The 23,427-nt window shown below is 49.8% G+C and overlaps 10 protein-coding genes across 10 annotated transcripts; 4 read left to right on the top strand and 6 right to left on the bottom strand.

Moving 5' to 3' along the window:
* Positions 1 to 1,626: 1,626 nt before the first annotated feature.
* A1O9_02189 (large subunit ribosomal protein L24e) lies at positions 1,627 to 2,435 on the top strand (the record flags this gene model as incomplete). Its single annotated transcript, XM_013407764.1, has 3 exons — positions 1,627 to 1,677; positions 1,800 to 1,943; positions 2,145 to 2,435. The coding sequence occupies 3 exons, from the start codon at positions 1,627 to 1,629 to the stop codon at positions 2,433 to 2,435; spliced, it is 486 nt and encodes a 161-aa protein (XP_013263218.1).
* An 862-nt stretch (positions 2,436 to 3,297) lies between these two features.
* Positions 3,298 to 3,888, bottom strand: A1O9_02188 (uncharacterized protein; the record flags this gene model as incomplete). The annotated part of the gene is made up of 1 exon (XM_013407763.1): positions 3,298 to 3,888. One exon carries the CDS (start codon positions 3,886 to 3,888, stop codon positions 3,298 to 3,300), a length of 591 nt encoding a protein of 196 aa, XP_013263217.1.
* A 2,278-nt stretch (positions 3,889 to 6,166) lies between these two features.
* Positions 6,167 to 8,801, top strand: A1O9_02187 (uncharacterized protein; the record flags this gene model as incomplete). The annotated part of the gene is made up of 6 exons (XM_013407762.1): positions 6,167 to 6,586; positions 6,751 to 7,278; positions 7,396 to 7,449; positions 7,527 to 7,613; positions 7,683 to 7,744; positions 7,811 to 8,801. The coding sequence occupies 6 exons, from the start codon at positions 6,167 to 6,169 to the stop codon at positions 8,799 to 8,801; spliced, it is 2,142 nt and encodes a 713-aa protein (XP_013263216.1).
* Positions 8,802 to 9,393: 592 nt separating this feature from the next.
* On the top strand, positions 9,394 to 11,594 carry A1O9_02186 (uncharacterized protein; the record flags this gene model as incomplete). Its single annotated transcript, XM_013407761.1, has 5 exons — positions 9,394 to 9,412; positions 9,529 to 10,109; positions 10,157 to 10,243; positions 10,311 to 10,402; positions 10,490 to 11,594. 5 exons carry the CDS (start codon positions 9,394 to 9,396, stop codon positions 11,592 to 11,594), a joined length of 1,884 nt encoding a protein of 627 aa, XP_013263215.1.
* A 1,785-nt stretch (positions 11,595 to 13,379) lies between these two features.
* On the bottom strand, positions 13,380 to 15,262 carry A1O9_02185 (uncharacterized protein; the record flags this gene model as incomplete). The annotated part of the gene is made up of 3 exons (XM_013407760.1): positions 13,380 to 13,495; positions 13,565 to 15,056; positions 15,125 to 15,262. The coding sequence occupies 3 exons, from the start codon at positions 15,260 to 15,262 to the stop codon at positions 13,380 to 13,382; spliced, it is 1,746 nt and encodes a 581-aa protein (XP_013263214.1).
* An 847-nt stretch (positions 15,263 to 16,109) lies between these two features.
* A1O9_02184 (uncharacterized protein) lies at positions 16,110 to 16,574 on the bottom strand (the record flags this gene model as incomplete). Its single annotated transcript, XM_013407759.1, has 1 exon — positions 16,110 to 16,574. The coding sequence occupies one exon, from the start codon at positions 16,572 to 16,574 to the stop codon at positions 16,110 to 16,112; it is 465 nt and encodes a 154-aa protein (XP_013263213.1).
* Positions 16,575 to 17,144: 570 nt separating this feature from the next.
* A1O9_02183 (uncharacterized protein) lies at positions 17,145 to 18,607 on the bottom strand (the record flags this gene model as incomplete). The annotated part of the gene is made up of 2 exons (XM_013407758.1): positions 17,145 to 17,477; positions 17,558 to 18,607. The coding sequence occupies 2 exons, from the start codon at positions 18,605 to 18,607 to the stop codon at positions 17,145 to 17,147; spliced, it is 1,383 nt and encodes a 460-aa protein (XP_013263212.1).
* Positions 18,608 to 19,518: 911 nt separating this feature from the next.
* Positions 19,519 to 20,556, top strand: A1O9_02182 (uncharacterized protein; the record flags this gene model as incomplete). The annotated part of the gene is made up of 4 exons (XM_013407757.1): positions 19,519 to 19,626; positions 19,690 to 19,931; positions 20,041 to 20,184; positions 20,292 to 20,556. 4 exons carry the CDS (start codon positions 19,519 to 19,521, stop codon positions 20,554 to 20,556), a joined length of 759 nt encoding a protein of 252 aa, XP_013263211.1.
* Positions 20,557 to 20,932: 376 nt separating this feature from the next.
* On the bottom strand, positions 20,933 to 22,073 carry A1O9_02181 (uncharacterized protein; the record flags this gene model as incomplete). Its single annotated transcript, XM_013407756.1, has 2 exons — positions 20,933 to 21,367; positions 21,432 to 22,073. The coding sequence occupies 2 exons, from the start codon at positions 22,071 to 22,073 to the stop codon at positions 20,933 to 20,935; spliced, it is 1,077 nt and encodes a 358-aa protein (XP_013263210.1).
* Positions 22,074 to 22,101: 28 nt separating this feature from the next.
* On the bottom strand, positions 22,102 to 22,452 carry A1O9_02180 (uncharacterized protein; the record flags this gene model as incomplete). Its single annotated transcript, XM_013407755.1, has 1 exon — positions 22,102 to 22,452. The coding sequence occupies one exon, from the start codon at positions 22,450 to 22,452 to the stop codon at positions 22,102 to 22,104; it is 351 nt and encodes a 116-aa protein (XP_013263209.1).
* Between the last annotated feature and the right edge of the window lie 975 nt (positions 22,453 to 23,427).

Here is a 23,427-nt window from a genome sequence, read left to right as displayed (position 1 = left end):
TCAGTTATGTGCAGTTAGACTTGTATCAGGGACAATCTGGAAATAGACCTGAAAGTTCTTCTTGAAGGGGTGGCCGCTCACTTTATCCCCACCTGATGAGGACCTAGCAAGATAGGGCTTTCCATCTCGCCTAGCATCTTAAATTGAGCATCCTCGTACATTTGAGTTCCTGCCAGAGGCTAGTTCAAAGGAGATAGTTGCTCTTCTTTGAAAAATTTTTGAATGAGGGATAGAGAAGCAGTCTCTCAGCCAATGAATTCAGATGAGATAGAGGCCAATTCCTCAGACAGGGTTGAATGCAGACCAGAAGAAGGACGAGGCAACCATATTGTGGAGTCCAGAAACCTTAAAGTTGGGCATTAGTATTGCTCCCACCGCCAAAATCGTCGTCTTGCACAATCACGGCTCCCTGCTGCTCTTCTGATTGCCTCATTGTTCGGTGACGGCCTTTCTTGAAGTAGACGCGAAACGCCATCGTTCCTGTCCTTTTATTAAGCCGGAGTGGTCTGAGTTTCGCCGCTAGCATTCTTGTCAATTTGGGAGTCTGTCCGCACAAGAATTACAGCAGTCTTGCAAACCTCGCTCGCGTCCGAACATAACCTCGGTGGATGTACACAAGAACATGGTCGGACGTCCAGCGGCTAGGATCAAATCAAGCCCTATTTCCATCCTATATCAGGCCGACAAGAAGGCAATATGCCCGTTAGGTCCTCAGTCTTGCATTTGGCTTCCCGGGAAGGGGCTCATCGGGGAAAGTCAAATGTCCACTTGTCAAACGGTGAATCTCGAATGCATCACCCAGTTTTGGGGCTTCTCACTAGCACAAGGCATCAAGGTTCCAGATCCTATAGGTTAGGACATGGGGGACTGAAATCGCAGATGAATAGACGTTCAAGTAATTTAGGACCTCAAGCAGGACAATCAATGCGAGAAAGAATTGTAGTGCGTGGGGGTGACGCTACGCCTGACATTTCCACATTGCTTTTCCAATTCTTTGTTGCAGGATTCTACTTCATCCAGCTGCCCAGTCGACCACCGAAAGAACAAGTAAGTTCTGAGCTTTGGTGAGGTGGGTCTTCATTGTGGTGGGGAACTGACATGGTCAGCTAGATCTGGTCAGCGAATAAAACATCTAAGGTCCACTCTTGCATTCAAAGCGACGACCCGAGCGATGAAGGCGTTCTGAGGAACGCCTATGAATGATATTAGAATGATAGATGGAAGGTTCACTTGACTTGATGATATCTGTAAGATTACGCATTGTCCTGGCTATTCAAATAGCTCAGTCCTTCCCGTGATCTTAGATTGAGCTTTCATGATGGGCTGTGAGGAAACAATAGCAACTGTCCGTAAAAGCTGCTGCGTGAAGCTGGCTCCAAGTTGAGGACCCACCCGAGTAGATGAAAAGTCTGGTGATTAATCATGCAGTTACACTCCGCCGTACAATAGAGCACTCTCGTCGCACACGTGAGTCAAGGTATCTAAGTCTTGGCGCTCCGCCTTGCCAAGCGCACAGAACCCACTGGTCATGATCGAAGTCTGAACATTGAAGGAACAACTGCGCTTTGAATCCCACCTCCCAAACATACCCATCGAAGCAAGGTACAGCATCACAGAACTTCCAAGATGCGTACCTACGACGATACTTTCAGTGCTACAAAAATCTACCCGGGCAAGGTCAGTCCATCGATCCCACAACAACGAGGAAACCCCAACCCGATCATTTCCACGGCTTTCCACAAGATAAGAATCAGTTTGAAGGCAAATATAGAACGGCTGACATGTGGTGAAATCTACAGGGCAAACTCTACGTCCGCGGTGACAGCAAGATCTTCCGATTCCAAAATGGCAAGACCGAATCCCTCTTCCTCCAGCGCAAGAACCCTCGAAGAATAGCCTGGACCATGCTTTACCGAAGACAACACAAGAAGGGAATTTCAGAGGTCAGTCCCCCGAAATTGTTGGCACGAAATACCCCTCCCTTAAGATGGTGTGAGAGTGTACGCCGGAGTTCGGGTTCGAATGAACAGAAAAGAGGAAGGCTGCTTATTACTCTGAAAAAGACCCCATATTACTACCCACCGTCCAATCGATCTAGCTATTCATTCTCAGGGGACATTAGACTGACATTTCCGGAATCGTAGGAAGTCGCCAAGAAACGCAGTCGCCGCACTGTCAAGCACCAGCGCGCAATTGTGGGAGCTTCGCTCGACGTGATCAAGGAACGCCGCGCCCAACGACCTGAAGCCCGTGCCGCCGCCCGTCAAGCCGCTATCAAGGAAGGCAAGGAGAAGAAGGCTGCCTCAGAGTCAAAGAAGAAGGCCGAAAAAGCAAAGACCGCTTCCAGTGCCGCTCGCGGTCAGGCCCGTGGTGGTATTGCCTCGAAGCAGCAGGCCAAGGGCGCACCCAGCAAAGTTCAAGCCAAGAGCAGATAAGTAAACGCCATCGAGGGCTTTGGTCGGTTGAGGATGTTCTGATGCAGGTTTGCGGGGAATACTCATGGTGTCAGGGGTGGATGGAAGTGTTTTACAGAACTCTATTCATTCTCACTTCACGATGGATATGAAAGGCTTGCTGATTGACGGTGTGCATGAAAAGCAACGGGGATGAAACCAAAATCTTACGGAGGTGTGCTTGCTCACTGCATGGCAAATCCCCTGGGTCATTCTATTACGGCCAAGCATGGTAGAGATAAGCCAATTCGACACAAATGACAAAACTCCAAAATCTTGAACACGTCAATAGAATTTTCACAGTCAAATGTGTACAAGGTATTTGACTAGCCTGGTCTTGCACACATACGCAATGTGAACGCGTTAAAGTAGTCTCTGTCGACTTTTCGACAGCATGCCGTGATCATTCACGTCGAGTCTTCAGCACCCCGACACGCTAAACTAATATATGTTGCGCTTTGCATGATCGTGCGTTTCACTGGTACTTCGCCACTTCCACTTCTGCTCTCGGCAGCTTGTCTGCTTCAAAGCTGTTCTGGCTGAGAGCATTCGGTATCGGCGAGCTAATGTCACGCCGAGGATACTCGAGGCTGGTTAAGAGCACGCCGCGGAGGTGTGATCTATTCATGACAGTTGCCACTTGGGGCAATCGACATAGCAGCTCGCTAGTCCATTTACCTCTTCACTATCGTCCACAAGAGATAACCGTGGTCTGAGCCGGGCGGCGAGGGGCGATGAAGCTAGGGGTTGCCCGTCGAGCGAATGGCGACAGCAATTTCAAGCCGGGACATCTGAGCCGTGATGTATTTGGGGATAATACCAAGACAATTTCGTCCAGAGCTCCTCAATCGCCCAACGCAGTACCGAAACGATCAACAAAGAAGCCCTCAGCCTTCTTCAGCACCTTCGCATCTTTCCGATGGTCTGCTTCACTAGGAACTCTCCAATTGTTCACCCGCCACCACCAATTTCTGACCCTCGCACCCAAACCCTGCCCTCGGAACTGGGTTCCACGATTCCAATGGCGCCAGCCAAACATGGCAAGGTTCCAGAGAATGCCCTGGGTCAGTGGCAGAAACACTTGATCGCGGATCGTGATAAAGGCGACCCTCCAGTTTGAGTCGGCGTCCTTGATACTGGCGAGGTAGGACTGCTCGAAGCGGAAGTCCGGAATCGGTGGCAGATCCCTTCGGCGGGGACGTGGGTGGATGATCTCACTCGGGATGGTCGATGTGGATGACGACGCGGTGCTGGCTGAGGCGAAGGAATGTGATCGCGAGCGTGGAGGTGAATCTCCTTCGGGGAACTCAGCTGTCGCGGGGATCTTCTTAGAGGCGGCAGTGGATGGATTCACATCATGTAATTGAGACGGGTGTCGGTTGATGGAGACGGATTGGATGGCCGAGGCCAGCTCTGAGGCGGGGTTGCTCGCCATTCTGGCAAGATGCAAGAATGGCACGGCGGACACCACCGAGGGATATATGGACCAGAAGGATGCAAGAGGTGGCTGCTAGGGGAAGTTGATAGAGCAAGCCAGTGGGCCGGTCGTCGGGCAAACAAAGATGCAGGAAGCTCTCAACGCCTAAAGTAGAAAAGCGCGGCCTTGCACGTGCAACTCGAAGGCGGTGAAGGGGAAAGAAGGCAGGAACAAAAGCGTAAGGCGCTGCAATATTTTGCAGTGCAAAACTGCTAAGATATCTGCTCTCCAGGCACGCGTTGGGCTAGAAACTATTAAATAGACTCAGCAGCGAGCCCATGTTATCTTGGCCAGGCCCATGTGTTATTACTTATATGCCCTCATTACCCCCATTAGCCTCTATAGATTATTGGCGTCTGCCTCGTAGCGTTGCATATACATAGTTCATAACTTCAAGGATTCTGTCTCTAGACGGACTCGATCGCGGTGGAGGTGAGCAAAATGACCGGGACCTGTCTTCGCTAAGGTCTGAGGCCCAGTACGATGTTGGCCATTCGCGCAACACGAAAGCTTGGGAGAAGACTGTTTTCTCATCCAAGTTGACTCAAGAAAGCCAGGATGCATTCCTGGGTCAGGTTCACATAGTTTCCGCCGACTGAGATCGCCCGTCCCGTTGCTTAGCACTGGCGCGTCGCCGGCAGAATAAGGATAGGATTGGCTTGCAAAACTCACTGCTCGGTTGAAAGCTCGTTGCCAAACCCTGGCGTCTTGATCTGTTACAAAAAACTCTTCTCCATCGAAAGCAGCGAGGCATAAAGACGCTAGCATATCAGTCTGTAACCCAACCGGCACGCTGAGCGGTCTGATCACCTCAGGATCGACAATAAGGGTGGCGTTGAAGAGGGGTTCAATCGAGGGCGGAGGTCGTATCTAAACCCTGACGCCAACAAGGACGACAGCCACAAATGCGAATGGTTTCATAGTTGCTACAGCAGATATTGAAGGTGCTGGCAATCCTAAGTTGAAGTGATAGACATCTGCAATGTCTTTAACTTATCGAGCGGTCCAATTTCCAGTCCCCACAACTGAATCATCTATGTAGGTTTACCCTCCGAGTGTCGATAGACCGTCTATTTCCAAGGACTCGGCTCCGCCGACTGAGCTCAGTCTCGTTATACCGCCGATGTTGTCCTGTAGAGGTTATCGTGATCTGTTAGGGCCAAGCTCTTCAATACGTCCACACTCCGGGCATACTTCTGTGATTATCGGGGCGCCAGCGGATGTCAAGACGTTGTCTTAGTGCTAAGTAGCTTCTTTCGTGATAGCTGCGAAGAGCTAGACGGACGCTATACGATGCTAGTGCTAGGCGCTAAGTACATAGTAGATACTAGTCTGGACGAGCCCTCCTGGCTCTCATTGCAATGCTCATGCTCATGTCCTCCAAATAATCACACTTCCTCAAGCTTATGTGAATTCTCTTGGATAATGGATATTCATATCGAGCGATGGCTAACTGCAGTCTGACGAGTCTGAACCAGAACTTGAGACTGGCAACCCACAGAGACCAGCAATACCACCACATGACCCGGTCGTTTTGGTGAAGTCCTCAATACCTAAGCAGATTCTGGCCATGGAACCTAGGGTCCAAAGGCAACTTGATCCTAGCCTAAGTCCTCGATCGTCCTAAGTCGCAGTTGCAGGGTACTGGAAGTTGGGCAAGGCTGACGGGTGCAAGGTGGCATCACACTTGTGGGAACATTGCAGAGGGACCCTCGGTTGCCGACATCCCCACAACCCAGCCAACGCTCGCCCCCCCCACCCCACGAGCGTCACAGCCGGAGCAGAATGTTCTCGGTTCTCCACCACCGCTTCTCTCAGAGACCTTCTTCCATCTGCATATCTGCATCATGAGCACAAAAACAGCCGGACTTCAATGTGGCTTCTGCGGCCGACAATTCTCTCGGAGGGAGCATCTCGACAGACATTGCCGAATTCGTAAGTCTCGCCAAATGCTGCAAAGTTTCATCAATTGTTGCCCACACATTCTTCTGCAGATACCAATCAAAAGCCTTATAAATGTGCCCATTGTGCAAGAAGCTTTTCACGTCAAGACAGCTACTTGCGCCACGTCAAATCTCATCATCAACATGCAGGTTCCGTTGAATCTAAACGGCAGAGATCCGAAGTGGCCTGTGATGCGTGCCATTTCGACAAAGTCAAATGCAGTAGTGAGCAATCGCCCTGTTCACGATGCAAAATCAAAGGGGTCATATGTACCTACGATCGCGGTTCGCGAATGACCAGACCCATTCAGCCCACGACTTTGGACAGCTCGGCGTCTTCACAACAATACTCGCTTCCTCGAGCGGATGCCGAGGTCGACGTCAACTTGAACAACTCGAATGATCAGATATCCAGCTTGACGGAGGAAAGCTTGGCTGCCGGTACGTCCTCCTTCCTGCCTCCATCTGCCGATCACGATCGAATGCGCGTAGCGCCTCAGTCGAGACATCTCAGCCCTCTGGAGCGATTGGACTCACACGTGCCACGAATCATCGCGGTGGATGAATCAAGCCGTCAGCCTCACATTGCGACCCATAGTGTCGCACTTCCCATGGATTATACTCACACTCCATATACTGTTGATGACCTTTTAGAATGGCAGTCTGCCTGGGTCGGGAATACCTTCCCATTTCAGAACGAGGCTTTCTTTGAAGTAAGTCTTATTTCATGCGATCTTGGTCCATTTCGAACTTTCAGCCTCTTCCAGCGAGCAGTCGAAACAACATCAAGTTTTACAGTCTAAGCATCGGCAGTGTTGTCTACAAAACTGCTCGCTTATCCGTTACATACAAACTCGGAGGTTAACGTCTGAGCTAGAACCCTGTAGTCAATCTCTGGGATTCAAATTTCAATTTGCTTCCCGACGATTTCTACCGCCTTCACGATTTTCAGAGGCCCTACGACGAGCAGAACCCAATCGAATCTCGCCAACCGAACCCTAGCACGCCTAGTGGTGGCGATTCTCCTCTAAATCACACTTCTAATACACGACCTCGCCGAATCGCTACAGCCTATGAGAAGCTACGCCAATTTTCAACCGCGGAGTTTATCTCCCGCCCATCGTCACCAAGTGCCCAGTCTCAGCATCAGCGATGGTTGGCGAACTTGGCCTCTGTACAATCTCCCAAGGTCGATAGAGCCATTATCAACGTATTCCTGGGTCTGTTCCAAAGTAGACTCTCGGAAACGTTCCAACACTTCCGTGGGTTTTACATTCGTAAAGACACCCCAACGGAACTATATCTTGCAATGGCCGCTGTTGGAGGCCTGTACTGCAGCATAGCTGGTTCCGCCGATGTGGCAAGGTGGCTTTACTACAGTGCTCAACACAAATTACTGACAAAGGTATGCTATCCAAGAAATGCCAAAAATGTACCCCCGAAATCGTCTGTTCAACTCGGGTTGTGCCCCGCTTCCATGGATCTTTGCACCACTATTCTTCCTGCGCTGATATTGACTTAGGTCTGTGCCCCACGACCTGCGAATCCGAATGAGGGAAGTTCAATTGTGTCAACTGTAAGCATACAACCCTTCGTTGCCGCCAACCTATCATGGCGTTGTCGCCGTGGTTGTGACTGACGAGACGACTTCAGTACATCTTGCTGGAACTCTTTGGGTATCTTAGTGGTGACAGAAGGATTGTCGAATTGATCGAGGTGTATCATTTTGAGATGTTGCAGGTACGAAATCCGACTTGTCTACATTGGGCCAATTTCTGCGCTAGAATGTCCTTCTGACAGCATTCGCAGGCTGCACGTGATTTCGGACTGTGGCGTCAAAGACAGGGCTTACAAGAAGACGAACGCAAGAGGTGAGCAATCTGACGGGCCAGTCCTGATCGTTTCTTCACTGAACCACGGTCTTCCCGAATTCATAGTCTCATTCAGTCACTATTCGTGCTCGAATGCTATCGGGTCGTCCTCCTTCAAAAGCCGCCGATGTTTTATCCATGTTCAACACCACGTTACATATTAGATGTGGTTCAGGGCTCCGGCTACGGCCCCGGTCCCGGTCCCGAAGATGAGGCTCTTTCTGAGTACCTTCGGTCAATTGCGGCCCTTGAAAATTCAGGGCGCAGGATTGACACCCCCTCAATGAGTGTGCACACCCTCTATGCCATGTCACTCTTGACAACACATGTCACCTACAGGGCTGCCACTACCACCATAAATGAGCAAGACGCAGGTCGCTCCGAGCAAGCTTCTGGCAGATCGTCAAAGTCTCTCTGGCAAATGGCGTTCTTCGAGCTTGTGCTTAACAACTGGCGCTGTGTACACTCAACCGCACCTTCGGCTAATACTATGATGTTATTCCATACTATACATCTCAACATGTACGCTAGCCTGCCCACAATCCAAGAGCTTACACAAAAGATTCTCTATCAAGCTGCCCGAAATCCGACGACAGGTCAAGCTTCAAGCGTGCCAAGCAACACGACAACTCTTACCACAGGAATTTCCGAACGCTTGCAGCGATGTTTTCGTACCGAGGATGACTGCGAAAAGGCTCTGTGGCACGCCAACCAAATTCTACGCCTAGCACAGCAGGTGACCGCCAGGGAGCATGAGTTTCGAGGTAACACAGCCTTGTGTCATACAGCCCATCATTCGAAGGACGATGGACAAGAGGATATTGCTCGAAGTCCCCATTTTATGTGGGCCGTGTATTTTGCAACGTTATGTTTCTGGTTCGCGAACAGCGATCTTGCTCCTAGAACGCATCAGGGCAGTACTGGTGACTACCGCTCTCGGAGCAACCTTAGCCTTGCAAGAGAGCGGCATCTGGGACAGGCTATCATGGCACAATCAGAATGTGGAATCGCGAGACTTTTCCACAGCATCCTGGAGCATTTGGGGTCTACTCTGTGAACAAGGTATCCTACCGCCTGGAATAGTGATGCTCCATTGCACCCCAAATGCTAGTGGACACAGTGTGAATGGTGTATCGATCCATTCTGGACCTTGGGTTACATCCTGCCTCGGCCTTTAACAGCGGCTTGCAACCTTGGACTTCGCTACCAGTTAGAATGGGAAATTGCTGCACCGATGCTTAATATAAATTAGTAAATTCACGTGGGAACCCCCGATTTTGTAGCACATATTTGCCTACAGGTATTACGAGCTTGCTGTAACATTCGCTTTCCACACATCTGAAGTCTGCTACAAAGGTCTGATGGAGACCCACTACCAGATTAATAATTGAGCTTCGCCTCGTTGTCAACTCCCACGTCACGTGGTTTGAAGTCTTACGGATCCGATCCATCAGCCTTGGCGTCATGTCGCAAATGGAGTAACACCAAGGCTCTCCATACGGCTGGGGTTACTTTTCTTCCTCTACTATATCTACCTCGAAACTCAGCTACTGGAGCTCTCTATTCGGTCGCTCCACATAAGTCTGAAGCCATCGCTGAGGGCGCAGCGATATCACATCAAGTCACTGAGGACTCGCTGTCATGCCAGCATGGAGAACCTCTTCGTACGTAAGTACAGCTTTTTTTGTCAACTCTCTGGAAGCGCTGTTGCACTTGTCATGCTCCTAAATCGTGGTTGCAGCCTCTTTGGCATAACCAAAATATTAATGATGCCGATCCGCTAGATGCACACCAACCTCGTATCAGCGACGCGGCTAGAGCTGCCACCGCTCCTGACTCCGCATTCATGGAAAACTATAGGCAGGCTCTTTTAGCCAGTCCCAAGTATTGCACCCGTGCCGACTGTTGCTCCTTCTTCACATTCGAAGAAGATGAAGTGTCGGGATCTTCGTCGGCTGACGCGCTGCCCGCGGCCAACGATGTCCTCCGCCGGGATCTTGAAGCTGGTGCTGCCGACCTCCGCATCCCTAGAGATACTGAGCCACGACTGTCAGGCCTCGAATACCCCTTGTTGCTTTTTGCAGATCTTCCGCCCTTGCCCGATAACGAGACTTTGAGTTGCCTTTTGGAAGAATTTCACCATGTTTTTGTGTCTTCTTCACCATTCCTCCAATCCATGTCACTCCCTAGGTCTGGGGCACCTCCTTATTTGATTCTACCCATGGCACTCTTGGGTGCCGCTATTTCTACAAATCCTGAGCACTCTCAGTGGGTCAAGAAGCTCTGGCGCGCCACAGAGGCTCTTCTTGTTGGAGTCCTTGAAGTTGACAACTCCCTGGCACGGAGTTCTGATTACCTTCATGCGGTAAGCATAGGAATGCTCCGAAAGTTGCCTACTAATGTTGATTACAGGCAACGTTGCTGATGGCATATGGAGTATTGCAGGCCCACGGGCAAGTGTGGCGCAAGACTCAGGCATACAGCGGGTACCTGGCAGCGGTAGGTAGAATCGATTTTGCCCAAATGATGATGAACTCGCAACTGACGGCTGTGGGTATGGATTCAGCCGCTACACAAAATGAGACTCAAAGATATTGGGTCAAACACAGGCAGCGCGGCACAAAGACTTGTCGATTTGCATGGTAGAGGAAACATTGGGTAAGTCTGCTTTGGTGAATTTCCCTGACATACCACTCTCTTGCATCGACCTGCAGAGGGCGCGAAATGGCTGATGTTGAACTCAAGAACTCTCGGGTTCTATTTCTTAGTTGATGTTCTACGCGCTATCCATTTCAACACGCCGCCATCTCTTACAGCAGCCGAGCTGTCTCTACCAATTAGCCGAGGTCACGACTTCAGGCCACTCTACAAGACTCTCGTAGTGGACCATAAGCCCCTGCCGGTGGCGCTTTCCTCTGACGGATATTTGTTACTGCTCATCGCCCTGTTATCAGACATTGTCTCGGCCTCTCACGGTTTTGGGAGTCTGACGGTGCACCCGTCGTTGTCACACCAACAAACTTGTCCAGATCAACAATCCTTCCCGACCCGCCCACCAGGTGCGGACGAACCTCTGTTTTGGAGTGACGAGCCCACTGGTGGCTCACGGAATCCACGTGAATCTCTTCGCCAGGAGAGCCTCAATTCGGCCTACTGCAATCCACTGCTTCCTTTCTCTGCAACACAGGAGTACTTCCGCATCAAAAAGAATTTGGAAAAGGCTCTAGACGCCTGGTCAGTCTCAGTTGGCCTTTCAGGCGGCGGAGATGTCGCCGACAAACCTACCGTCGTTGACAGCACCATCATCCCAATTCTGCACTTCTGCCGCATGCTGTTGGAGGCCGGTCCGTCCATTTATCTCCTTCCAGCGGTGGTGGGTTATACGCCAATCGGTGTTTCCTCAGATTCACAGGATCCTGGTGCGAGCTTCCAGAGGAACTTGAGGTCACTCGATGTACAAAGGGCAGGGTTTTCCTTCAACAATGCCGTATTGTCCAGCGCATGGCAAATCCTGGAAAGCATCGAAGCAGACCATCACCATACCGGTGTCGATTCTGGTCAGTCAACTAGTGTAGGTGGCAGTGGTGGTGTTGATGGTGGTTTCGACCCAATGTCTCGTTCTGATTCTTCGTCGATCACTCCTATTTGGTATCCTCTGATTGTTTTCTATGCAGCACTTGTGGTATGGGCACGGCTGCTGGAAGATAGCAGTAGAAAAAGTAGCGGTGGTGACGTTATTTTTATTGCTAGAAAGAAGGTCTTGGGCACTTTCCAGATCGAGCTCGAACAGATGAAGCCAACTTGGGGATGCACGGAGAGAATGGTGGCGATCATCAAATCACTTAAATAGTAGGCTTCCACGTGCCTGAGCCGGGCGTCTGAGCAGAGACCCTTGTGCGGACCGGGAGCTTGCCCTGCCAGAGGCCAACATCCCCTTTCTTTTTATTTAGGACTAGACCTGTCGATAGCTACGAGTTGATTTGGACTTTCCATTACAGATCCTCGTTCATCAGATTTGCCCATTTTGCCCTTGCCTTGTAAAACCCCCCCACGTCTGCCCTGCAGGATCCCAATATCAGCTGAGACGGTCTTGACTTTTCCTAGTAGAAGTGGCTGAGCTTGCATTCTAGGGCTCCCTGTTCTACTCCGAGGACCAAATTTTTGTCTCGCCGGTGCCTGTTTTGGACCCGCAGACCCGGTAACGGATGCTAGTTGTAAGGTTGATTATATTCTACCAGGTGAGAAGCCCAGGTAGATGTCATAGAATGACAAGATTCTGGTCTCTTTGGGCGTTCGTCTTATTCTGGCTAGCAATAGCAATCTTGTCCACTGGAATGATGAGCCACTCAGATATCCTCCAGGATGCCCTTTTGCAGCCATACTCGTCGCTGATACCAATGGAAATGCGACAACGCATGACGAAATTACTGCTACGATATGCTCGCAAAGCTGCAACAGGTCAGTGTCAAGATATGATTTTATGGCAATGATGAAATCCAACCCAGTAATCAACCACAGCATAACGCCGATACCAAATGAGCCTGAAGCACGGTATCTCGCTAACGGCACTGACGGTGTTGAAACTTTCCAATATAGTGTCTACTTTTTGCTTTCCAGATTTGGTGAAACAAATCTTACAGTACCGAGGGCTTGGATTCTTTCTTCAATCACATTAAATGTAGGCCTGACGGTATTCCTCTAAAGACCATTCTGGGCGCAAGAACCGGGACCGGCTTTTAAAAGCGTACAAAACCTCTATACGAAGTACATGGTTTTGGTGTTTGACTTGCAATTTCGACGGTCAACTACATTGGATAGCACCGAACTCGTATTCCAGGCACGGCGCGCACGATAGCAGCGTCGCTACAGGTTAACTTCACTTCGAAACTTGCATTGCAAATTACGCCGGCGCTGCTTGGTGCAGCGCATTTTGGCTGAGCGATCTACCGGGGGCGCCACCGAGTCCGTATTCTACTGCTAGCACCATGGGATTTCTTGTCGGGTCTGACCTGTGCAGTCCGGCGAAGCCGAAGCTGCCCAAGAGAACGAAGTGGCTGGAGCGGTGAGAGGTGGAGAAGGTGTTGGATGGTTGACTGTTCAGCTTAGGGTAGTGGCATTCCAAGCGTCCCTTTCAGGAGGAGGAGGATAGGGAAATCAAGGAATGCGTGAGCGTTATGCAGCCTCTTGTGCCCGTAAGAAAAGAAGAGAAGAGCGTTATGAGCTTTGGTAGTGATGTAGGTACGCCAGAACAGTTAGGCTTTCGAGAGTCGAGGGAGTCGGTACTCAGAAGGCGGTTGAGGAGAGCAGGTCGTGATGGGGCAATGGGAAATAATTCTTAGACCGATTGTTGGAACTTTCTAGTAAATGTGAGAGTAACACTACTTGTATAGTCCAGACTGTGTTATCCCCCACAGAAATGCTAATCGCGCGTAGGTAACGACCGTACCCTAGAGACGCTTTGTGAGTCTGTGTCGAGTGTAGAGAGAGTAGGTCATATTGTGAAACTGAAATTTATGAGATATTGCATTTCGAGAATCAACAGATGTACGACTAAAACACAGTTGGCCGAGGATTTTACCAGCACATGTTGCCTCACAACCTGTTACACAGCTATTGAGGGCTATTCTCATGGGGGCTAGCTTTCAGCCTTTTGATCACTGATTTCCTCATGATGCACAACAACGATATTTTCGACTGGTGCGTCGATGTGAGCGTTGAAATCCTTTTTTGGATCGAAAATGAAGAAGGACACTAGAAGTAAGGGTTATCAGCTCCGGGAAGTGATGAAGGGCGAGAGAAAGATAGAGTGAAAGGACTTACGTATGACACCGACAGATGTGAAACAAGCAGCAGCCACCCAAACATATCTGAAAGCGAGGACATATGTCTCGGTCAGACCACCTACTGCAGCGCCAATAATTTCTGGAGTAACACCAGAGATCTCCGCAAGGGCAGCGTTGTCTTGGGTAAGGACAGCGTCAATCAATGGTCCAAGGGACGCCGTGGGCAGGCCAAGTGGGAGGGTAGCCGTAGCAATCTTTGAAGCTAGATTTGCAGAAAAGGTGTGGTTGAAGATAGCGTTGTAGACTGCCAGGCCAATGGTTCCACCAAAGGAGCGAACGGCGACCATCAAGCCGGACGCGATGGCAATCAGCTCGGGAGGCGTCGACAACTGCGCCACAACGAGTAATGCAATCAGACAACTTCCTAGGCCCAGACCCAGGATCACTGGATAGCCCCAAAGCACCGCCCGAGGGCTGTCGACCTTTATCGTCGCCATGAGGACGTTGAAGACCATCAAACAGGTGAGTGAAAAGACCGCTGGCCATCGAACTGATTTGAATCGTGAACAGTAAGTGCCAGCGCCCATGGCACTGAGTCCAAGTAGAAGAAACATTACACAATAATGCAAGCCGCCAACGATTGGGTCTTGGGTACTGAGAACGCTCACTTCGAATGCATAGTAGTTGTTGGCTGCCAGGAAAACTAGACCTTCAATGAAGATGCACATGAGTGCCAGTGTGTAATTTCGATTGAGGAACAAGCCGTGGTGAAACATACCATCCTTTCTGCCTAGCTTCTCGTAGGAGGCGAAGACGAGGAGAAGGACGGAGCCGACCAAAAAGGTAGCCAGCACGTGTGCATCTGTCCAAGGGTAAGGGTTCTGTGACCAGGAAAGAGCAATGGAAAACAGGATCAGCCCAATGCTTAGGAGAGGGTAGCCAATCCAGTCGAGACGGTGTAGCTTCTCTTCAGTCGACAAGCTAGTTTGAAGCTCACGTGTTGGTGGGTTGTATAGAAGCGCGCATGTGATAGAGGCTGCGGCGTTGATTGCGGCGACCATGTAGAAGTATGCACGAAACCCCTCTGAACGTCCGTGTCTGGTGAGAGCACCGCCAACCAAGAGACCAAGGATGCCTCCCATGGAAGCCGAGATGTTGATGCTTGCCTGTGCCCAAGGTCTCTGTTTTCGAGGAAGAACCTCTGACACGACAGCGTGCAATAGTGGCTGGGCTGCAAAAGAGAGACCTGTAATCGAGAGGCCGGCGATGACCATGCCGATCGTGTTGGCACGGGAAACAATGATCGCTCCAGGGACACCGAGGGCTGTGAGAGGAACTAGAAACCATTTCCGACCCCAATAGTCAGCAGCTTGGGCTACGACTGGGCTTAGCGATGTCGTGCCGATCACCAGGACCTGGCTCAACCAGACGGTCTGGGTTGACCCTCCGACAACGGCCGCAATGTCGCGTGCATATGCACCAGCGCCGACGAGAATGACCAGCTGTGCCAGGTAGATGAAATCTATGGCCTGTAAGACCACAAGTCAGCTATCAGGTGTTGCCGAGCTTGGAGGAGCTTGGGATGGTCGCCACCTACCAAGACAATGACAATAGTCTTCATGGAAATACGGCCATTCTTCTCGTCATCCGTAACCATTTCATGTCGGTGACAATGACGGATAATGGGTTCATCGTGAGTCGTGGTTTCATGGTGAACCACAGTAGACGAGCCCATGATGCGGAGGAGGTGGGTGAAAGTAGCCTGCCACGCGATCGATGAGAGTTGCAGTGCCCCGATATTTTAATAGTAAAGTCGAGCGAGGGCTTCTGAGAGTGTCCATTTTTGAGCCTGAGGAGGGTCACTGTGAACTTATATCCTCCCAAGGGCAGGAGCACTGGGGCAAGGCTTTGGACGAAGATGTAAAATCGGGACAGAACCGCGAGCCGCGAGTCGAGATTGTCCGTGGAGCGACAAAAACATCAGCTTCAAAAAGTCTTAATACAAGCCACTAGCAGAATTTAGTTCACAAATGTCTAAAGAATGCATCGAGAATGACGACCATGGCAGCCACATCTTACATGAGGGCGTCGTAGGGGATGCGTGTCCCGAAGAGATGGTCGGTCGGTGTGGGGACGCCACTGGCGCGCCAAGTTGGCCCTTCACCCCATCGGTTTCTTCTCCACAAACTCTGTACCTCCGCAGAGTATCCCTTGCTAATCTCAGAGGATCGACTCCAGGAGACTTCGTGGGTGCCTTGTCGGACTGCAAACCGCCCGAACGAGACCTAGGCAAACCCATTCGGAGCCGCTGCCGGCTTGACTTCCTCGCTGGACTTGTGGACTATCCAGCCTACTAGACTGCGCAGCTAACTTCCTTTCGTAATTCGTTGATGTTCTTGGAACCTTGATATGTGCAGTGGGAGTGGCATTGAAATGTTACCCAAGTCCCTATTCAACAATTATAAGAACGTCGTGTCGATGAACCTGAGGATGTGATCGAAGCTGAAAGGGAAAACACAAAGAAGACGTGATAGGTTTGACGATGTTATCAGCCACTTTAGCGTACTATGTACGTTTCGATATCATCTTTCTAAGCAGGACGGACCTCCATACTTCTCCCCATACCAACCCTTGGGATCATAGCCATCAATAACAATGCTGCGATCGTAAATAAGCCAAGCTCCATTCTCATCGCGTGTAAAGATGTCCTCCCAGCAGCCCCAGTGGTCGGTGAAGGTTACATTGGTGGCGGCAAAGAATTGCGACTTCGTTCGGGCTTCGGTGTCGCTGGTAAAGTGTATGTCGATGCTGGTGATGTGGTGCCGAATGTATTTTGCTTCCTCTCCCTGTACAACAGTGCTGATCTCTGATGGCTTTACTGCAACTCCATTTGGGAGGCGAAAAAGGCCGTCCGGTCGAAAGAGGGGTTCCATATCTTTGAAATCTACCTTGTCCCTTGCCATGACCGCATAGCGATGACAGATGGCACGGATCTCGGCTTGTGCGATGGCCCGCTCCTCGGAGCCTGGCTTATTGAGATCTGTCATGATGCGATGGTACTCGATATGTGCAATATGTTGAAGTGAAGGTTGAATGAGCAGAACGGGAGTAAATTGTTGGGGTAGAAGACCGGGCTGCGGTAGATACTCTTGCTCTGATCGAATTCAGCTTATCAGATATAACTTGCACACCTAGAGAGGTCATGAAGCTTTGGAGTACTGGAAGTTTAATCCCTCTTCTAGGGTTTAAGAACGTGGCTTCATCTATTCCCCACCCCCACCGGCAGCGCCTGTGTCAGGTTTTGAGCCATCTTCGAGCCGAGCTGAGGTGGAGGTTGAGTTTAATTTCCCAGGGAGCAGGAAGTCCTTGCAAATCTCTGCTGCCAACTGCGCCGATCTTTCAACTGCGCACTTCACTAACCCTTGTGACCGATGGCTAACAATTGGGCAGTCGAACGACGATGTTAATGTGAAAATATCGGAAGATAAGGTTGTGATTCTAAAGGAGGGGTTGCTTGACACTTGGGAAGCATGATAAAGCATTCTTTTCTAGAGGAGGAACGCATTATAAACTGTAGGCCAACGACTATTTGTAAACCTCTTTGAAATTGAAGATCACTAGTACCCTTTTGCCTTTGCCAACTTTCTGATGTTCGTCCGCCAAGTATCATAGTACATTTTGGTTGCTTCCATCCGATCCACCATGGATCCTTCTCGCAATAGTCGGAAGAAATCATCATCTGTTGCGGCAGTCTCTTGGCTGTTGAACTGGACACGAAGCTTGTTGTGCGTTGACGTTGGATCGACAAAATATTGGAATACCTTCCGTCGTTCATCAGAGTAGAGGTCCAGAACTGATAGGGGCTTGGATTCGTTCAGGATCATTATAAGAGCGTCGCTGAGAGCATCGGCGTCCAGAAGACCAGAATTGAGACCCAGAGCTCCGAACGGCTAAATCCAATTAGACATATACTTGAGCATCAAGAATTCGAAAGAAGTTGGAAAAAGACAACAAGGAGAGTGTTCCTTACGTTGCACACGTGAGCTGCATCGCCGGCCAATAAGCTTCGACCTCGTCGTAAAGTAGTCGCCAGCCGTTGATGTATTTTGTAAATGGCCCGTCGTCCGATTCGAACCTTCAATGGCCTGGGACCAACCATGACATCTTCATACAAGCTTTCAATATGCTCGTCGCTTAGAAGCTCCTCATCGGATCGATTCTCGTTAGGATCTAAAGCTACTGCATATCGCCACAGGGATTCTTTCCCATCCAACGGCTCCGTTAGAGGCGTAGCCAATCCGTAATGAAGCTTATGAAATTGATAATAGCAAGCATAAGTCGGGACATTTTCGTTCTTGATTGTTACGTCCGTGGCGAGCAGTCGCTCAGGCCAGGTGTGACCAGGGAATGATATTCCTAGCAGCTTTCGCGAAGTGGACCTGCCACCATCAGTGGCGACTAGAAAGGATGCGGTCATCTGAGATGAAACCTTTGTGTCGGTGCCTTTAGTAGTAGCTGTAACATTCCCGCCATGATCTTCAATGCCGGTCAACTCGCGATTGAAAAGTATCGTCACTTTTCCAGTGGCAAGGGCCTCACGAAGAAACAGTTTCGTGAGCAGCGCTTGCTGGAGACAGAGAAGTCCAGCAGGCGGTTCCATAAGGTCATCATCTGGTGCAGCCAATGGCATAACAGCAATTTCTTCTCCCAGCTGCTTTCCACCTTCGCCATCACCAACTGGTTGCTTTCTCCAAGCAAGGCCTCTGACCATAAAGCCTTCCTCGCGAATCTTGTCGTATAATCCGGCATCCACCAGGGCTTGCATTGATGCAGCATAGTATCCAACGGCCCTGGGTGCTTCGCTAGTCTGCGACTCTTTCTCAATCACTGTGACATTGATCCCTTCTTTGGCCAACCTGTAGGCCAGGAATGTTCCCACAGGGCCTGCACCGACAATGATGACAGTATTTGTTTGGTTGTTCGAATTGTGCTTGGTGTGAATACCTTTCAGGCTGAGACGGTTCTTGAGAACGCCATTGGTACCGTCGTGGTAATCGACTTTGTCCTCACCAATAGACATTTTGGACTGTTCCAGCAGGCTGCCAGCTGATCGGGATTACTTAGCAGGTCTTGCTGGAGGGATGGCAGTAACTAACGACAGGAGTGAATGCTGTTGCTGGTTGACCAGAAAATCAGTTGATAATCCAGGATCAAACGCATGAGATAAATGGATGGCTCGCCCCCATTCAAACGTGGGTTGTTCTTTCCTAATGCAGTTTACCCCACACTCCCGGGTGGCCAATTGAAAGGCATGGCAGAGAGAGACTGTGAGCTGTGTATAAGGCCCCAAATGACTAGACCTTGCCCAAACCGCCAGGGCCTTCGCAAGCTTACACTTTTAAGAGGTGGCCAAAGCGGAAGTGTGATAGGTGCTTGAGATAGCAACAAAGCCCATCGCTGTTTACACAGGAACTAGCGTTAGGTGATTAAGGTGTGGTAGATGTTGGAAAATACCACATGTACATTCAAAAACAGCTAGAATCGATCCGAATTTCCTCCATGGACTTTTGCGTTCCTCATTGCCCCTTCCAATGGCGATCAGTACTGTCCGACTTTTGGCTTCGATCGAGGTTTCTACGACGAAAGGAACAAGTCAGGATTACCTTCTTTCAGCACTAAACCGGAGATGAAGTGGGAGTGGTGAATAATCCAGACCTCTCAACAGCCCGGCCCTTCCTAGCGAAACTGCCGGTAACGCCGGTGGAGGTGTTGATGGTGGTTGAACTACCAACAAGCCCAAATTCGTGGGCCTTTCGGCTCCCCACAGCCCCACTACGTAGGAATTGGTACTTCTGCCACAATTCGCCGTTGCTGGTCAATGGTACGCTGTTGAGGTCTTGAACACCTATCTTCCAGGGGAAAAAAATTATTGCAGACCTAGTGTATGATATGGATTTCGGAAGGTTTTCGGATACTTACGTTAGAACCAATATGCCGCCTAGTGCAGTCTCGTATGACCAGCAGTTTTTGGAAGGTTTAGTGCTAGACTTGGCCGCAATCGACGAAGGAATCTCCACCGAACTGGGCTTGCAGATACTTGTGAGTGTCATCAAGGGCATGTCTGTGGAATCAACCATGCGACTAAAGAAAACTTTCCGTTAGGTAGCGATGTGTTGTGCGAGCAAGCGTGCAGATCTGGTGCCCTCACTATTCCAGAACGCCCTTGAAAAAGCGGACAGGTCGAAGGACTCAATACTTGAGCTGTTTGACAGTTTCCGTGAGACTATCAATATGATTTGGCCCTTTGTATGTGTACCGCAAGTCATACCAGCTGCTCTTGGTCTTGCCGGTTATTTGCAGTCCAAAGGTATCACCACCCTAGACCAAAACAAAAACAGGAACAGGTGAGTCTCCGTCTTCTCTCAGGGAATACTCGAAGTCACATTGTGGCTCTAGATTGCACTCTTTCTACCTGGTTATTAAGACGCTGACTGAAGTCCACAACATTTCTAGACCGGATTTCACTCAGGAAGACACTGAACTAGGAAAGGCTACGCGTCGTTCGATATACAAAGCATCGGCCAACAATGAGGTCTTCGAGATGTTAAGTACTTTTTATGGAGATTTCGCCTACGCACTGAACACAGTTGGATTCGGGTAAGAGCCTCTAATATGTCGAAACTTGCGTAGCCCATGAGATATTGCTGCCGCTTCGACGACATATTACATGACATTTGATCACAACACCACTGACGTTTGTACAGTTATAATCTAGGGTGTACTAACGACTATAAACTTCCTTTGCCAGCAGCAGAGCTGATAGTAACCTCTGCTCTCATTGCACTTCCCGCAACCAGACAAGCAGGGAGCCATGTGAAAGCATGTATAGCATTTGGATATTCTGACGCCGATATTACTAGGGTCGCCAAAATGGCGGAGAAGTTGGCTGCGTGGCAAGGATACAATCTCACGCCTATCAATGTCATGCTCCTTGCTCAGCAGGCTCGAAGCAATCTGAAAGTTGCATAGAGATGTTAGGCACGTGCATTGTGGGAGTCTAGTGAGCGCGAGCTTTCTCGATTCCTATGATTTGCATTGCCAATTCGGATGCTTTCATTGATTTTGGACCCTAGAACAGCTTCTTCTTTACTTGCTCAAAAGATCGCCGGCTGCAGTTTACATGGAGGTCGCAGATCTTGCCCTCGTTGAATCTCCCTGTACTGAGGTCGCAGACTTTTAGGACAAAGCGAATAGGTTCTTGGTTTGCGCCCAACGGAGGAAGTATACTATAGGCAAGTCATAAGATCATCTTGATCAAACTACCTCAGATACTAGAAGAATCTAGTTCAAGCTCAGTAGAGAAGCCAGACAATTGTGGAAATCTCCATGGTCAATATCAAGATCACTATGTCCTAGGTGTGACGTGCATCCATAGCTGTTTGCCGCTTGGAGTCATGAGTCCAACATCCCGCATGTACATCATGTCCTCCGTCATAAGGGAATCCAGCCGCAAATCGAACCTTTGGTAAAGGGCACAAACAGTGAGAAGCATCTGGACGCGCGCAAGATGCATTCCAATGCAGTTTCTTGCGCCAATGCTGAAGGGTCTGTGCATCGTCTTCATGGAGGGAGTGGGATTCTCCCACCTCTCAGGAAGGAATTCTAAGGGGCGGGAATATATGTCGGGATCGCGCTGAGTTGAGTAAGCCAAATTGGCTACGACGACGCCAGCGGGGACGTAGACACCTCCAATGACCTTTCCCGGAGATATCCTGGGCGCGATTGTAGCTAGAGGTCCCCGAAGGCGTAAAGTTTCCTGTAGAACACAGTTGAGATAAGGCTGTTGGTACCAGAGTCAGTGCCTGCAGGCAAATCCTGTGCATCGTGAACTGGGGAGCACTTACTAGTGTCAATGCGGTTTCGAAGTCAGGAAGCACTGTAGGGTTAGGAAAAGCTTGTTGAATTTCCTCGCGGAGTCGATTCTGCATAGCGGGTCTTTTGGCTAGTTCAAAGAGAAGGTATAACACAGTCGATGCTGAGGTGCCGCTCCCAGCAATGATGAATATCACACTGTTTTCTATTGTCTCTGCATCTGAAAACTTTGTATGTTCTCCATCCTTCCTTTCTTCCACCATATAGCAAAGGAGACCGTGCTCGCTGGTTCCTCCTCGGATTCGGTGGCGGAAATCGTCTATGAAGGACTGTATCCCCCTCACAATTCGCGGTCCGGCTTGTTGTGCTGCGTGAAACTCACCAAATGGTAAATATCGAGCGATTGGCATTATGCCATATATAGGGGCGATACCGAAGTATGTCTCGATGTCTTTTGCGCATTGGTGTTTATCTCCACTGAGGGTGTCGAAATTCTTGACGAATGCCAGTTGGCTGGTGATATCTGTGAATAGATTATGTGTTGTCTCGTACAGGTTGTGTGGTTGCTGAGATTTTTGAATGACATTTAGATATTTTTGGACGATTTGAGCTATCTCGGCCTCGAATTGTAGAACGCCTTTCTGTGAGAATCCATGCGATAATGTGCGGCGCATTTGGCTATGGGCCTTGCGATCGACAGTACTAAACACTGATTCCGTGCCCGTTAGTGTGAATCCCTTTGTAGAAAACCGAAGCTTTGACGCAGGCTTCAGCTGTTTGCCCATATATATCCTTAATTGATTCTTCATCGGCAAAGCAAAGTTCGTTCGGACCGGTGCGGACAATCTTGCCAAACTTGACGTGCAAGTCGTTGCGCACATACGTGTTCCTGCCCATAGCAGCCGTGGCAACCATGTACAGGCTCGTAAGCTTTGCAACAAGCGGTCCAGGGTATTTAGCCAATGGATGAAAGAAAACACGATAGACGGCAAGACAAACCCGATAAACGACAAAGGAAGCCAGCAACATCGAGTACAGGGTTCTGATCTCCATATTACTTGCCCTTCCTGTACGAGCTGTCGGTTTTGCAGGAGGTATGTGGAATGAGATTCGCGGACCAGTGATTCTGAATGTAATTTCATCACCAGGAACTGCTTTGTAAGTTTGCAATGAAACCTGGATATAAGTCGGCCACCAGAAGTTTCTCCAGGCTTCACTGTCGAGAAATAATTAGATGTTCGCGAACATTCGGCTTTTTGGGGAAGTGGGGAAAGCTCAGGAATTGGATTTTCCAGCTCAGAGTGTAAGCAACTCTCCAACTTACCGGTCTGCATTCCATGCCAGGTTCAAGGCAGAAAAAGAGAGGACTGGCTCCGAACAAGGATCAGAGCGAATGAAACCAGCACCCCGCAGAACCGATCAATTGGGTAGCCGTACATTTTTTCTACCCCGGTGCAGCCTCGATGTGCTTTACACAGAATTTGCGTTCGGGTTGCGAGGCTAGTCTAAGAGTGCTGGCGTCCAGAATGTGGAACTGCAGCTGGAGCCTGTTCGTCTGTGCTCGGAGACTGGTGAAGCTGCCGATCACAATGCGTGTATTTACTTTGTCAAGAAAGAGTGCGTGGCAGACAGGTGGGACGTGTATTTACCTGCCAGCCCTCCAAATGATCGATCCGATCTCAAAAACAAGTTCGCTCGCCTTCCAGCACTTTATCATCTCTTCCAACCGGGGTTTTGCATTGCTACTACACTTTAAGTAGTCGCGCTATTTGTTGGCCCAAGGACTCTAAGCTGGCGCACAGTTCCCTTCAATCCGTATTCAATGCATGATCTACAAACCGTATGGTATGCATATTGACTTCCCAAACCTCTTTTGAGTCTGGCTTTTGAGAAGAGTGACCCAACATGACTGCCATCCTTAGGCATCCGAATATCGGCACATCCATGGCAAAGCAGGAGACAACATAGTGCAATTTCTCGGATTGAAATACGCATCGTTGAAGGACCGATTGGCGGAGCCTGAGCTCC

This window comes from Exophiala aquamarina (genome assembly GCF_000709125.1).
Source record: "Exophiala aquamarina CBS 119918 chromosome Unknown aczIA-supercont1.2, whole genome shotgun sequence".
Taxonomy (NCBI): domain Eukaryota; kingdom Fungi; phylum Ascomycota; class Eurotiomycetes; order Chaetothyriales; family Herpotrichiellaceae; genus Exophiala; species Exophiala aquamarina.
The sequence above is the reverse complement of the archived record's forward strand: the minus strand, read 5'-3'. Positions and strand labels throughout refer to the sequence as shown.